The 15,252-nt window shown below is 36.2% G+C and overlaps 1 protein-coding gene and 1 pseudogene across 1 annotated transcript in view; one reads left to right on the forward strand and one right to left on the reverse strand.

Annotated features, from left to right (window-relative positions):
* Positions 1 to 7,563, reverse strand: part of LOC105170925 — a 10,384-nt gene extending 2,821 nt beyond the window's left edge. The window contains exons 1-7 of the mRNA XM_011091865.2: positions 7,029 to 7,563; positions 6,495 to 6,581; positions 5,575 to 5,664; positions 4,401 to 4,481; positions 4,092 to 4,286; positions 1,823 to 3,955; positions 745 to 891 (exon numbers count right to left, since the gene is read on the reverse strand). Coding sequence (XP_011090167.1) covers positions 745 to 891; positions 1,823 to 3,955; positions 4,092 to 4,286; positions 4,401 to 4,481; positions 5,575 to 5,664; positions 6,495 to 6,581; positions 7,029 to 7,106 — 2,811 coding nt within the window. The 5' untranslated portion in view covers positions 7,107 to 7,563. The remainder of the gene's footprint in view (positions 1 to 744; positions 892 to 1,822; positions 3,956 to 4,091; positions 4,287 to 4,400; positions 4,482 to 5,574; positions 5,665 to 6,494; positions 6,582 to 7,028) is intronic.
* Positions 11,652 to 15,252, forward strand: part of LOC105170926 — a 4,629-nt pseudogene continuing 1,028 nt past the window's right edge.

Genomic DNA, 15,252 nt, shown 5'->3' on the forward strand with positions numbered 1-15,252 from the left:
TTAACCAGAAAGTATTTTGCTAAGATCTCAATATAGGTAACTCATTGTTTTAGGTTCCAAAATTTATTGAAATGCATCAATTGTTTAAACGTACCAAAGAAAATTTTAGGATTTGTGACCTACATAACCTGAACAGTTACATGAATTCTTATGTTAATTATTTTAATTGATAAACTTTCAAATGTTATAATTGGCAAATATGATGATGTAATTCGATAAATTCTACAGCTAATTTACTCAAGCAATTGACAGGAAATTGTTCCTTCAGGCAACTGGCAGGGAATTGTTCGCTCAAGCAACTGACAGGACATATTACAATTGTAACAGGACCTTAATATGTAGTGTTGCTTCACACTTGTGTAAACCAAAACATGTTGTAAGCACAAAAGAACGAGCATCATGCATATCACATAGTACTCATTTGTTATATTTCTAGTATATCTCATGATTTAGACCTTAGCTCCATTATTCAGATGTGTTTCAACCATCTTCCAGAACATTTAAGTTCGATCTCATGATGTTCAAAATGCATTTAAAGGAAAAGGCATCACAAAATAAGAGTAGTATATCCTGTTGGCTGACAAGAGAGCCAACAAAGTTGAAACAACTAATAAGGAGTGAAATGGTTAGAGATGAACTCATCTCACATTCTATAAAAGAAAATCTATGCAATATAATGCTGCTTAAGACGCAAGCCCATAACTTGCTGTTTGTAAAATGTATGATCAGAGGTATTCGCCTTACTTGTGCAGTAAGCGACTTAATCACTTCTTTTGCTGCTTTGCATTTCGCAGTCTCTTCCCCTGCAATTGCTATTGCCTCCTTCAGCTGCTTTGTTGTCCTTTCCAGCTCTAACTCCTGAAGTTGAGCCTTCCGAGTGAGACTTTCTACCTGTATAAAGAATAATCAGACACTCAGAACTCCAATACAATCGCATAAGGTCAGTCATGGTATAAGACTATATTTATACCAGAACCACGCTTAACTTGAAGAACTACTCAAATTAACTTAGAGCCTTATCATATATAAAATAAAGCTTTCTAGTTCCAGTACAATTACAGTTCAAACATCACGTACTAGGACCTGATTGTCCCACTGAATGAGATCACAACAGAAGGCAGCAGGACAATCGGGATTGAGGGCAAATACAAAGTGCACTGCAAAGAATATACTTGGAAAGCAATTCCAAGTCTTAATTATCAATTATGATGTTTGCTGAACAATACAAAGATAGTTGGAAAGGGACCTTTAAAGTAAATCATCATTTTCTGGGTCCTTAAAATTGAAAGAACTATGGCCATGCCTCTTCAACTTAAACAAACGATGTGGATTTCCATCAGTCATGAAATTAAAATATTGTACTCAAGAAAGTTTGCACCCAATGACCCCATACCCAGCTTTCACAAACAAGACGAAATTCTACGCATAAAAATATTAAAGTAATATTTCTAAAAACTCTCTACCCTCTACCATCAGAACAGGGATGAAACAGAGATGCACTTGGGATCATGAGAATGTTTAGCTCCCCATCTCTTTTAATCTTCTCTACTCTGAGAAAACACAAACAAAAAGGAAACTTAGCTCCAATTAAAATTCATATAGTGCCCTCTTTGGCCTTTTCACTTGTTCAAAAGAACCAGGCAGTTGCCTACATGGTAATTGCTGATCATTTTGAAGTGTTTTCACCACTTCCAACCTATCAGTATTTTCCCAGCCCATATCTTTAAAACTCAACATGAGATAGAAGTTGTGTGGAGCAGCAGAAAAAGTAAAAGAACTGCAGTGCAAGTGAACATTGGACTAGTCGAACAAATTTACTTACCTGTGCTCTTAATTTTATTACTTCCTGGCTGAGGCTATCATTTATCATTTTTGCATCGTCCAGAACAACCTTGGGAGATGTAAGACCTCCCAAAGTAGGAGTTGGGGTAGTAGAACGAGGAGGACTGGTTCGTCTTGATATTGGTGATGTTGCTCGAGAAACAATTCTGGATCCAGGAACAGAAGCTGAGAAAAACTTCTTAGATGATCCAAATACTGGATTGAAAGATTTAGAGATATTTTGTGCCCCCCATTGGGAGCTTCCATTTGGGATTGGTGATACACGACTACTATTGAATTCCAATTTTTTGTTCCTCTTTGAGGTGCGGGACTCCCCTTGTTTCAAGGATTCCATTGAAGAGAATCTAGCAAGCTGCGGACGAGATCTGATATCCAGCTTATCATCTTTGTCCATAATATCATTTATCACCTGATTCATACTTCCGCGTCTGCTCATAGATGAATGAGATGATGTGTCGGTTTCAAGAGCTTTCTTCAATTTATTGAAACAATTATCACAAACCCGGTATGGTTTATTGGGATTTGGTGCCATAGAAGCCCTCAGTGACTTCTTGCTGCTGCATGAATGACAAAACACAAGCCCACAGTTATAGCAATTGTGACGTTTTCTTTTGAAATTAAATGGTAGGCGGCATCCAGAACACATGGACTGATCAACCCCTGAGACCCACTTATGGAGGCAGATAGCTGCAGTGAAATTAGTACCACAAGCAATACTCTTTACTTGCTTGTCCTTTAAAGCTTCGACTAAAGTTGGAGAGTTTCTATCATCAGCATCCCCGTGGCCCAATCTACCATTTGCTCCCTTCCCCCATGTATAAACTTCAGTTCTCGAAGTCAGTACAGCCACATGATAGGCACCACAAGCAATCTCCTCCACAAAACTCTTCCCAAGTTTTCCTTCAACACGAGAAGGGAGCTTGCCGTCAGCTTGAGGGTTCCCTAGCTGTCCATAAACTGAACTGCCCATAGTGTACACGTGCCCAGATGTTGTAAGAGCAACTGTCATGCTGTGTCCACAAGCAACCTGACAAAAGTTTGGTTCAACGAGAGCAGCAACACAGGTTGGAACAAGTTTCGATTCCTTGTCACCATGTCCAAGTCGGCCTTTGTCACCATCTCCCCATGTAAAAAGTTTGCCTGAAGAACAATTACTGGAACTTGAGCTTCCAACCATTACTTCAATAACTGCAGCAGTATGCCACACACCGCATGCTGCTCGTACAGTCCGGAGACCCTTCAGGGACTCCACTTCTCTAGGCTTTGAAACACTTTCCCTGTCTCCATGACCAAGAACCCCAAAGGTTCCATCACCAAAAGTAAACAACTGCCCTGCAGATGTCACAACAGCAGTATGCCAAGGCCCACATGCAATTGAAGATACATGAATCCCCTCCAATGGCCCATTAACTCTTTTGGGCACCCAATGACTCACTTCATTCCCATGCCCTAGAAGGCCAAAATGACCTTCACCCCAAGTGTACAAATCTCCAGAAAGTGTGACAGCACAAGAATGGTATTCACCACATGCAACAAGCTCAATGTTAGTATTGCCGAGGGCATCAATTAGTTTTGGATGCAAGACATCCGAATCTACACCATGACCGAGCCTACCTCCCGACTCCTCACCCCAAGAAAATATCTCTCCTTGTTTGGTCACTAAGGCAGCATGTCGTCCGCCACAAGCTATGTTCTGAACATCTAACACCACTGCAGATTCCAATGCCTTGGGCAGAAACGAATCCATTTTGGCACCAAAACAGCTTCCCACTTTATAGGGTCCACCCCCGATAATGCCATCACCTGTTCCTTCTCCCCACATGAAAACATCCCCTAAGGCATCACCATCATCATGACCAGAACCTTGACTCGAGGAGCTTACAGCACTCGAAAGGCTTACTCTGAAGGCATCCACTCCCATTCCTTTCATGTGCGCATGCATGCCATCTGAACCTCCAGATGAAATGGAATGGACAGAACCAGTGGCAGAATCAGAAGGGAAGAAACCCTTGGGTGGGACTGCATACAGTATAACATCTGAAAATGCCTTATCCAGACCATTTTTAGGAGGACTATCATAAGGACTATGAATACGAAGTTGACCAGCACCATCCTGCTCAGGTGAAATGAGATTTACATCAACATTTTCAAGAAGAAAAATTTGCTTATAAATATTTCCAGTCCACACATCTGAAAAGAGGAAAACACATGGCTCTGCATGCAGACAGATGAAAACAAAAGCAGTTCACCTTCTGCATGCTATCACCACTTCCAAATGGGGAATTCAGTGGAGAACTTCTTCTCGTGTATGTTCTGGGACTAGTAGCTCCAGATGAAATTCCATCACTCCTAGATTCTGTTCTCCACTTACGCTGATGACCACGGGAAATCAATGCCTTAAGCCCACTAAACCACACCTCTGCTTCTTCCTTGTCCTTGCATATCTACCAAAAAAAAGGACATATACCGTCAATTTGGAGAAACACTGTTACAACAATCAAACAAGGGTCACACAGTGGTTTTGTAAGGAACTTGGGGATGAAAGATTGGACGCTCACCAAATCAAGTGATCTGTCATTGTATATAAGAGAAAAGGACTGGTATTCCTTCTCAGGTCGTGGGTACCTTTGAAAAATTGGCTGGAACAGAAAACAAATAGAATTACATGTATCCATAACATCACAGGATAACCAAAAGTTAACCAGAAGTACACGTTAACACTCACAAAATTTGATTTGTCAACATTCCATCAAACAGGGAAACAAGTCAAATAGATAAATAGATAAGTTCCTTCTCACTTACAAACATCTCCAATGATGCTTAATGTATGGCCCAGAATTTCATATTTAAAAAGAATCAACCAGGATATCTCGACATGAGGTCAGCACTGAGTGGTATGTTGAAAGAAGAAATTTTTACTCTACATAGCTATAGTAAACCTAGTCCTGAAGATCCTGTATTTGACAAAATAGCAGTATTCTCTAAGTATCTTTCTTAACATTTTTTAAAGTGCATTGACATGCTCGTGATTAGAGAAAGTTGCTAAACATTATATCCAAACAAAACAGCCAAGCTCTTAGCCTCAAAGTGTTCCCTGCAAATTTCCCTTTTCTTTCCCTCTAGGGATACTAGTTGGTGCATCAAAACCACAATTTTACAGAACTGTGTGTATGACAAATCACATGTATATTATACTCTTGACGGCCAGAATAACAAACTTCCATCCAATCAGCAGATGAGCAGCCCAGTTTTAGATCACCGGACAAGAAATGTGGACAATTTTCCCAGAAATGCTTTTCTTCTTTAAGTGGATTAGTTAACATCTAATAGCTCAGGCGTGTAAAGTGTAAAACAATGTACATCACGAGATTGTGGTATTCCTGATTAGGGACCAGAACCATTTGAGAAAAATGAATCCAGATGACAGAAAAGTAATAAATTTAAAGGCCAACCTATCTAAAAGTACAAGATGTTAGAGAGAAAAGTAATAAATTAATGGTGTTTGACATCATCAGAGACTTTGATTTATCAAATAATTACTTGATATGGAAGCATTGAAAAGTTTTCAATGGACAAAGAGGTTGATAAAAAAACACAGAGATCTAAGACACATTAACACTAACCTTTGAACAAAATAATTGTTTTAGAGTTCTTAGATCTATCAAGTTCGCACATACCAGATAACTGATGGCAGTTTAGTAAAAAGATGTTATTGGGAAGTAGATGACTTACAGTTCGCTGACCAGATATAATCCTGGATACATGACTAAGTTTGAGGTGCTTCTCTTCTTTACCCGAGAACCATATCAGAAGAGACTCATCCTGAAATCAAGAGCATCCAATCATTAGATGTTCCTACTGCATCCTCAAAGCTTTTATATGGGAGCAAAGTAATCTCCAATAAGCAACATCAAATTGCTAAGTTTAGTGATTTAAGAAATGCAATTGAACCGAGCTTCATATAACAAAAATGCAGTTTCAAAGTTGTGATGGAACTTATTGGTATTGCATCATTAAGCAGGAATAGAAAGATCCTTCATTCAAAATTCAAGGGAACTGATTGAACCACCTCCTAGAAACTGGAGTAAGAGAACAAATGCAGGAGCAATGAGAATGTCTGCAGCTAAAACTAGCCCTCAACTCTTGACTGATGAAACCACACATGGAAATCAGAACTAGACCTTCAGATCTATCCTCACAAATATAAGGCCAGGACTCCTGTATAGAAGAGTCAATACCTCTTATTTAATTTGTAAGTATTATGACAACCATGGACAGTTTTCCGGATATATACAGCTTTTTCAAATTATAACAGTTAAAATAATTCTCTGAGAACTTATTGTCATGAAAGCTTTTGGATTCATTCTCATATTACCATTTGCAACAACAGATAACAATCACCATCAATTGCTTCATGTTTAGCAGCCATTCATAATATATGTTCATGTTCTGCACTAGCTGTGGACATTTATGAAGATGCCACAGGATTCGCAACATCACATGAGTAATGACCAATGACAAAGGACTTTCATACAATTTATGACCACTTCCTAAACGAAAGAAGGCGTCTGGATTTCACCCCAAGCTCAGTTTACAGCATAAAATAGAATAAGAGCCCAAATGCACAAGATCCAGAAAATGTTGGGCCTTACATTTGAGAGACGGAAAGGACAAAATTTAGGCTTCCCTCTTCTTCCATACTTGAGTAAGTGCGCTCCTTTCTTAAGAGCAGTAATTGCCTGTTGTAAACATTAACCAATGCCTAAATTAAACCCAGACAACGAGCTCAGCAGACATGCATACTAATTAAAGCAAATTACCCGAACAAAAAACGCTTGAGACAAGAAAACGTCTGGAATTGTTAGTAAAGAGCTCCGGAGAAAATCAGTATCTCAGAACAATTAAACTATAACATGAAGATTTCGTGAACTTAAATAAAAAAAGTAAACTGGTTCTCATCTTAAAGAACACATACCTTACCAAATAGCATAAAAAATTTTACACAAGCATAGTCGAAACGAAATCCATTTAGCAAATGGCCTTTGATCACTTTTTCAAGCACGCAAATCAGCTATAACAAATAATTACATAAAATCACTGAATAACATGACTAAGTAACTTACCACGACTCAATCCCGGGACTTTAAAGAGAACATGCATCCAGAAAAAAACGAAGAAATTTTTACCTGCTCGATGTCTCTCTCGACTGTCCCACCAGCTCTGCTGACGTCAGGGTTGTTCATCCTATCTCCGTTTCTTGACATCAGAAGAAGACTACCCCCTTTCCCAAATAAGCCCTAAATCCAAAACCCCCATTCGGCATCCGCGCTCATCCAATACTCTCTGTCCCAGTCAACTATACCATACAGAGCAAGCAGACGAACACGAATCAAACCAAATGCAACTGTATAGCTCTCCAATTAGCAAGAAAAGTAGAATCTTCAACCGGGTTGGAGAGTGGAGCAGTAGAGTGACGACAGTGAAGGGGAAATGCAAGGGGGGCGGGGTATTAGGGTAATTTTCAGAGGCGAGTTGACGGCTATGGTGAGCTGGAGGTGGTGCTGTGGTCGCGGGGAGATCAGAAAAAAGTGAATGAGTAGAAACCAATGGAATTTTGATCCGATGATTAACAGTGCCTCTGCAGCAGAAGTGTATGGCACTGCTATTCTGTGGCGTGTACAGATATCAAGAGAGAGAGAGAGAGAGAGGAAAAGGGGTGGACTAATGAACTATGGAATTTTAATATTTTTCAATTTGGTGGTATTATTATTATTATTATTATTATTATTATTATTATTATTATTATTATTATTTTCAAAAAAAATTGATAAATGAATGGTTGTTTCTTAGTACTCTATTTTTTCCTTTATTATTATTTATAAATCTCATCATTATTAATTCTTAATATATGATAATAAATTTATATTTAATTAATAACTATTATTTTCCACACATCTATGAATTTCATGCCGACAAAACATCACTTTTGACTACCAATGAGTGTTTGCGATAGTTTTTAATTTTGTGATGGGAATAAATTGGAGATTTACTTGCAGTAAGAGTTATGGATATTTGAAAATAAAATTTAAAAAAAAAAAAGAGATAAAGTTAGAGTGCTAAGGAGAAAAGCTTAATATGTACGATTTTATCTATAAATTATATAAGTTGGTGTAGAGCTGTTTATAATTTGTTCGAATGCGTTTGATTTTAAACAATTTAAAAGTATAAGCTAGAAATTAAAAAAAACGTTATTTTCAGTTTACTTTCAATGAAAAAATTGATAAACACTTAAGTTATTGCGAATAACCCTAAATCAGATCTCATTGGTTTCTCCCGTAAGAACTGTAGATTTCAGTATATAAAATTAACAATTTGTAAATATCAATTATGAACAAATAAATTAGATATTCCTCGTATTTTCAACATAGATTACTATAAAAATCAACTTCTAAACAGGCCATGATCGTAAAAAAAATATCTGAACGCAACGAAAAAAAAAAAAAAAAAAATTAAAAAACTTAAGCATTTCCATAAAGTCCTTTTGTTTAAAATATGCGTTCATACCACATTTATAGAAATAGGATGGAAACAGCACAAAACCCCCCTTGCAACTTTACACAATAAAAGAAGAATTAGTCACAAGTCAAAATCATGGTCCCTTCCCTCTTCATCAAAATGGTCCTACTCTTCATCTGAGAACATGTGACCCATCACCCATACAAAAACTATGCTTTCTTCAATTGCTTGCAGCCCCTAAGCCCCCCTTTCATATTTTCTTGAATTGCCATTGTGGTCCTCAAAATATGTTTCACCTCTTCTTGTGAACCCCTTTTGCGTGTTGGATTTGTCGATCCATTGTCTACGATCGTTTCACGTTCGGGATTTTTTTTTTTCTTTTTAGAGTTACGTGTTATAAATGACTTCAATTTGAATAAAAGTAATTGAATCATATTGGAAATGTATTACGTAAATGATTGGTGTTGGTACATGCGTCTAGATGTTATATCTGCATAATAGATTGAGTGTGGTATGTTTTTAAATTTTTAAAAATCAAAGTCGATGCGAAATGTAAAAAATAAAAAAATATATTAATATGACTGCATCTTTTAAAATTTTTTTAAGTTTTCGTTTGTCATATTTAAAATTTGAATTTTATTAGATAATTACGAAGATCTTCTTACTTTGTTTTATTTTCTCTTAAAATACCCGTAATGTTAAGAAAAAAAAATAAAAAAGATAAAAGATGAGAATTTCTTTGTTTCTTATTTTTTGAGTTTTCTGGTGATTTTTTGTATTAATATTTTCAATATGATTGAAGAGGGCCGTGCAAGATTAGTGTAATTAATACATAATTATTGAACATAGAAGTAAATTTTATATATTAATGGGGTTGAGCATTATTCTATATATGAAGGAGTTAATGATGATCACTTGTACCAACATAATCTATAGTCAACAAACGTAGTCCGAAATATAATTACATTGGACCAAGGTACTATATATATTGCAAAAATGAAACTATAATCATGTGATAAATACAAAGACAAAGTTATAAACTATAATCATGTTATAAACTATAGGATATTTCTTGCAACATTAATTAGTGAGAGATAGGAGGGATCAGAAAAATTTACAATTATTTCAACCAAATCGAATTGAATTGTTTTTTATGATTTATTTTTCAAACCGCATTTCTATTTGGACTAAAATCGCACTTTGGTTTTAATTTAGAATTTAAAAAAGCCGTACTGCTAAATATATAATTATTTTTTTATATTAATTATATAATGATTCGATAAAATAGTTCATTTTTTAGAAGATTTTCATATTTGAATTATACAATCGCAAATTTCATATGTTATCAAATATCGACATTACAAAGCACATTTTTATAAAATTTATATTTGGACTTTATACAAAAAAAATATAGGCAAAATTGCAAAATTGGTCCCGTAAGTATGGGGAGTGGCAAAATTAGGACCATAACTACATGACTGGCAATTTTAGTCCTATAAGTATTCATTTTGTGGCAATCTTGGTCCTTCTTACCAAAATTGCCAAAAAATGCAGTAAAGAATTGGGGCTTAGGGCTCCGGCATCCACATGAGCGCAACTTAAACACCTAGTAGCTCGCGTCGCTAATGACATGGCGTGGGCTGAAAAAGAGGCCCTCTTCCCACTTTTTTTCACCCCTGTGTAAGTAAAACCCTTCTCTCTCATAATTTCTTCAAATGAAGCTGCAAAGGAAGATAGACAACTGAAAATATTTGTTGTGCTTGAGGATGCTTAAGTGTTGCATGGCCTAAAACTTATGTGGTTTGGGGTTCACATGAGGACTATACTTAAATTTTGAAAATGATCAAAACGTCCTCAAAGATTATTTTAACAATTTAAATAGTCCTCAATTTACGCATTTTATGTTTAGATTGGATTCAAAATTATAACCGTCATATCAGAACTAAATTGCTATTCATGGTGAATCGTACAATTCAACAAAAATCTACAAAGAAACAGTGTATACATAATGCCTGGATGTTAGGTATAACTTTTACTATTTTCTGTTTGCTCTCGAGTTCATTTGGTTCCAACCTTCCTGATTTAGATATTTAGGAGTTATAGTAACACTTCGATCAAAACTTGGTATAACTAGACGAGATTTATAAACAAACAAGATCTAAGTATTGGGTACAACTTTTATTGCTTTACCTTCACTCTTAAACTTTGACTAGTTCTATCCAGAATAGTCGTACTGTTGTTTTAACCTACTTTATAAATGCAAGTAATCTAAAACAATTGTAAATTTGAGATCGAAACAATGAGATCATCCAAACTTATTCAGATTCGGATCTCGAATCAAGGGTTATTAAATGAGCCAAATGTGGTTTTATGAGTTATTTTGTCTTAAAACTTATAAAAAAATTTTTGGGAGAGATGTTAAGTTTGTTCAACTGGATTATGATTTTATAATTATAAATACCTTTCTAAAATACTATGAATTGACTAGCTTTTCGATGAGTTTATCCGTATATGCTCGATAGGTAATAATGAGTGGTTCAAGGGCTATCATATATGCCTTGTACACTATTCTTGAGCTATTGTACATATCCTAATGGTTTATCAATATGCGTTTAAAGGGTTTATTATTATGATTTCGATGAATAATGACGGTAGTTTGTAGGTTACTGTGTGTGATCAATGCGTGTTTATAAACTATCCGCATGCACGCAACAACAACAGTTGCACATAGTTCGTGAATATTTATTTGTGACAGATAGCTTTATACATCCAACATAATAACTGTGTATTTTATGATTTATTATTCATGTTGAATACTTTCATCAACGTGCATTCAAACACGGAATAATTAATTATTACATTTTTCTTTTTTTATCAAGACTAACACGTTTTTCTTGAACAACAATGTTTTTTTCGTAAAAGAAAATAAATTAAGTAGGGATTCTTTTATTCTTCTGGTCACACACTTTTCTTCACATTTATGAATAGCTTTCCTGCATTCATTATTTTGCATATGAAACCGTCGCAATGGGAAGTCAAATTAAAGATAAAAACGTCGCGAATTGTTCAGAAAGAAAAGCATATTCGAAATTGTTTATTTCTTTCTTGCACCAATCACCACGGCTTGCACTTTGCAATAACGACCATGAGGAACTTACAAGAAACATCATTAAGATATAAGAAAACTTCATTACAACCGTGTTAAATTTGATTTTTAAAATAATGTCTTAATCTTTCGAAGACTTTTAAATCTTGAAATTTTCTGCAAATAATTAAGAGAATTAGGTGCAATTAAGAACTTGAAAAGCGTAGTAAATTGGGATATTAAAGGTGAGAAAGTTGTGTAATTGAAGTTAATGCAGAGAGCAGGAGAGAGAACTTAGAGACGGATGGATGAGAAAGAAATCTAGAACAGAATAATCAAAATAAACAGGAAAGATATGCAAATCAAAGCTAAAAGATTGCAGATTTGACAAGAAGAAAGATAATAATAGCTAGGAAGAAGAAAATTCAAATCTTGAAATCTTTCTCGACTCAGCCAAGAAACAATACTAAAACTTTCTCTCTCTTTCTCCCTCTCTCTCTCTCCCCCTCCTATTCAGATATACATCAACTTGACATCTCAATCTCATGTAGCCCACAAATATTCGCTTTTGTTTCTCTGCCTGGGATTTCTTGAATTCTCCGCCAAGTTGAGTGGGATGGAATTTTGATGGGTCAATAAAGGGTCTAACAGAGAAAGGGGTGAAAAGTAGAAACCGAAGCAAAAAACCCAGAAAGGTTACATCGAAGAATCATGGAAGAAGGTAAGAATTTTTTATTTTTTGTTTTCTGGTACCCAGATCGTGTGATGTTGTTTCCAATTTGATTTTCTGGGCTTAGATGATAATGATTTTTCTGGAGAATCTGGATTTTGGGTGTTTGTCTATTTAGTTTAACTTCAACATTTTTTTGCTTTCGAGTTTGATTTCTGGGTTTTTAAGGGCTGTCTGTGTATGAAAATAGTACTGTAACAAGTAGATGAGAACAAGAGACAATTTTCAATCTTTGTGGCTATAATATATAAAAGTAGAAAAATCAATAAAAATCAACGAGGATGATTCTACCTTTGCTTCGGCCAGAAGGAATTGTTCTTGCATTGCCATTTTCCAGAATTTGAGACAAGTCCGAGCAAGTTATAGCCTTGCAATTTAGTCAAACAAGTTTCAGCAAGTGTTGAGAATATATTAAACATTTTGTATCTGCCATGAAAGAAATTATGCCATCTTCACTGTCAGAAATCGTTTTTGCTGTTCCAGGCAATTGTTGCGGATTATTGTGTGACTTCATTTTCATTCCCTTTTAGCTGATCTTTGTGGTACTTACTTCTGCTGCTTTCTGTTCTTAAAATGATTTAGACTCACCTGAGATGCATTCTGAAGATGAAAAAGCCCTTGTGGAGAAGAACAAGAAAAGGATCGTCAAGACACGACCTCAGGTTCAAGCACTGGAGAAATTTTATAATGGTAGCTTACTTGTCCTGTTATGTCTTGTGTTGCTACTTACTCATTTTCCTATGCTGCAATTTTTAATAAAGTTTGTCTCTCTTTTTCTCCCAGAACACAAATACCCTACAGAATCAATGAAAATACAACTTGCAGAGTCAATAGGTTTGACAGAGAAGCAAGTTTCTGGGTGGTTTTGCCACAGGAGATTGAAGGACAAGAAGTTAGTGAATGGGGAAAACTATGCTACTGGAAGGCAAGATCGGTCAAGTGGAGTCGTACAAGATCGTGGCAGTGGGCATAGACAAGATTCCTGTGGTAGCACGAAACAGGGAGATGATAGGAATCTTGATACCAGGGAAGTTGAAAGTGGAAGGTTGACTCCAAAAGAATTTTCTGCTGCAGATCTCACGTATGAGCATGGCAATCACTCTGCTGGAAACTACAATCGTGCGAATGATGCATCTTCAGGAAGTAGTTCTTCATTACGGAATATTTCTAACCATCAAAATGGGGATCCTTTTGATGCAGCAAGTTCAAAGTATCTCATACCCAAATTTCCAACGGATGTGAAGGGTGGAAAAGCTAGGTCTGGCCCCTCAGGTTACTTAAAGGTGAAGGGTCAAGTTGAGAATGCTGCCATAACAGCTGTCAAGAGGCAGCTGGGAAAGCATTACCGGGAGGACGGTCCTCCACTTGGTGTTGAATTTGACCCACTTCCTCCTGGTGCATTCGAGTCCTCAATGCAGGACCCAGTTCAAGGTGAGTCAGAATAGCTGTATTTTGTACATTTCTGTATTTTGCATATTTAGCAAATATTGATAAACTTCATTGGTCTTTTGAAAATTTTCTTGTTATGGTTTGTGACTTTGAAGCGTCATGCCCAAATAATCTTAATGTTTTTTTTTGGTCAATTACCATGTCAGTTGCAGAGTGCAATCATTAAGGAGTTCAGGATTGCTAGTTCTTAATAAACTGCAGTTTTAAAAATTTATCATCCTTCTCCATAGGTACCATAGATCATATGTGAGGTTTTGCATGATTTGGTTTACAGTTGGGGATTTACAGTCTGACTACTGTTATGTTGTTCATCATTGTGACCTTTCTTGTTTCTAATGCGTATTCTTTGCAGAAACTTGCTACACAGGAGATGCTGTTCCTGCCACCTCACCTGATGTTTCAAAAATTCGCCAGAATCCCAAGTTTGGTGAGGTGAGTGAACTTTTCATCATTGCTCGATCTTCGTGTCTTGAATTAAATGGTGCAACATCTAGCAATGTTGTACCTGAGGAGTGTCTATTAAACGTTTGAAGAGCTGTGAAATTTATATCTGAAAGGCTAGAATGAAGTCTCTATTAATCATTTAGAAGCTCCAGATGATGTACTTAGCCTGCATTTTTAAGATGCATGACGGCAAATGACAGGGTTACACTTTCACTAGGCTCATGTGCATCAGCATGAATGTACTCTCAACAGATTCCTGTTTGACTTTCATATTTGAATTCTCATGGGGAATGCTAAAGTTTCCTGTCCATTGAGTAGAGGTGGAAATTGTGTTTATATGATCTGATTGAGCTGGTTTTCTATTTCACATATTTTTCCTTTTTAACTTGATGAGCTTTTTATATTTCTCAAATTTCTAAAACAGCTTGCCCTCCGTGTTGTATAAATAATATGATGGAGTCGCTGATGTTAATCGGATTTTGTTCTGTAATATACCTTTGTCCTGCTGATATATTCACCTAGCTAGATTGTGGAGATCTGTTTGCCATTGCGTTTGAGGTCAACCATCAATAGATGAGTCATTTTTTGGTGTTCTGTCTTCCACGAAACTTGGATGGTGAATCTTACCCTGATGCTGCAGTTGTGTTTAATGCTTAAGGTTTTTTGCAGCATAAAACATTAATCAATAATCAAAATCATGTTACCTGAGCTAGAGCTAATTGCATATGACAGCTCACTGGCAATGATGAGCCATGTTCCTCCTTTGCTTGTTGTGTTAGAGCATTCTTGTTATCAGTTAATGAACCTTTATTAGTGCACATGTGTGTATGGACAGAAATAGAAGCCTGCTAACATGCTCTGTTCCTGATCCAATATCATTTGAACTGTAAGAGGATTATGTTTCAGATGCAATGGATTGTATTTTGTTCTTATCTCAATCTTTACAGGGACGTGAATACAAGTCCAGCATGTCTTCTTATAACTCTAACATGGATGGAACAAATCTTAAAATGAGGCGTGGATCTGATGTTCCTGATAGCTATACTCAGCAAAAGTTCAGACTAAAGAATTCTTTGTCCAATGGTGGTGGTGCTTACTATAACAACTCTTCAGTAGAGTTGCCTGAAGGTTCTGACGGAGATGTACCTGGTAATGAGAGTAGAGATGAGTATCGATTGAAGCCACG

Source organism: Sesamum indicum, linkage group LG9 (assembly GCF_000512975.1).
Source record: "Sesamum indicum cultivar Zhongzhi No. 13 linkage group LG9, S_indicum_v1.0, whole genome shotgun sequence".
Taxonomy (NCBI): domain Eukaryota; kingdom Viridiplantae; phylum Streptophyta; class Magnoliopsida; order Lamiales; family Pedaliaceae; genus Sesamum; species Sesamum indicum.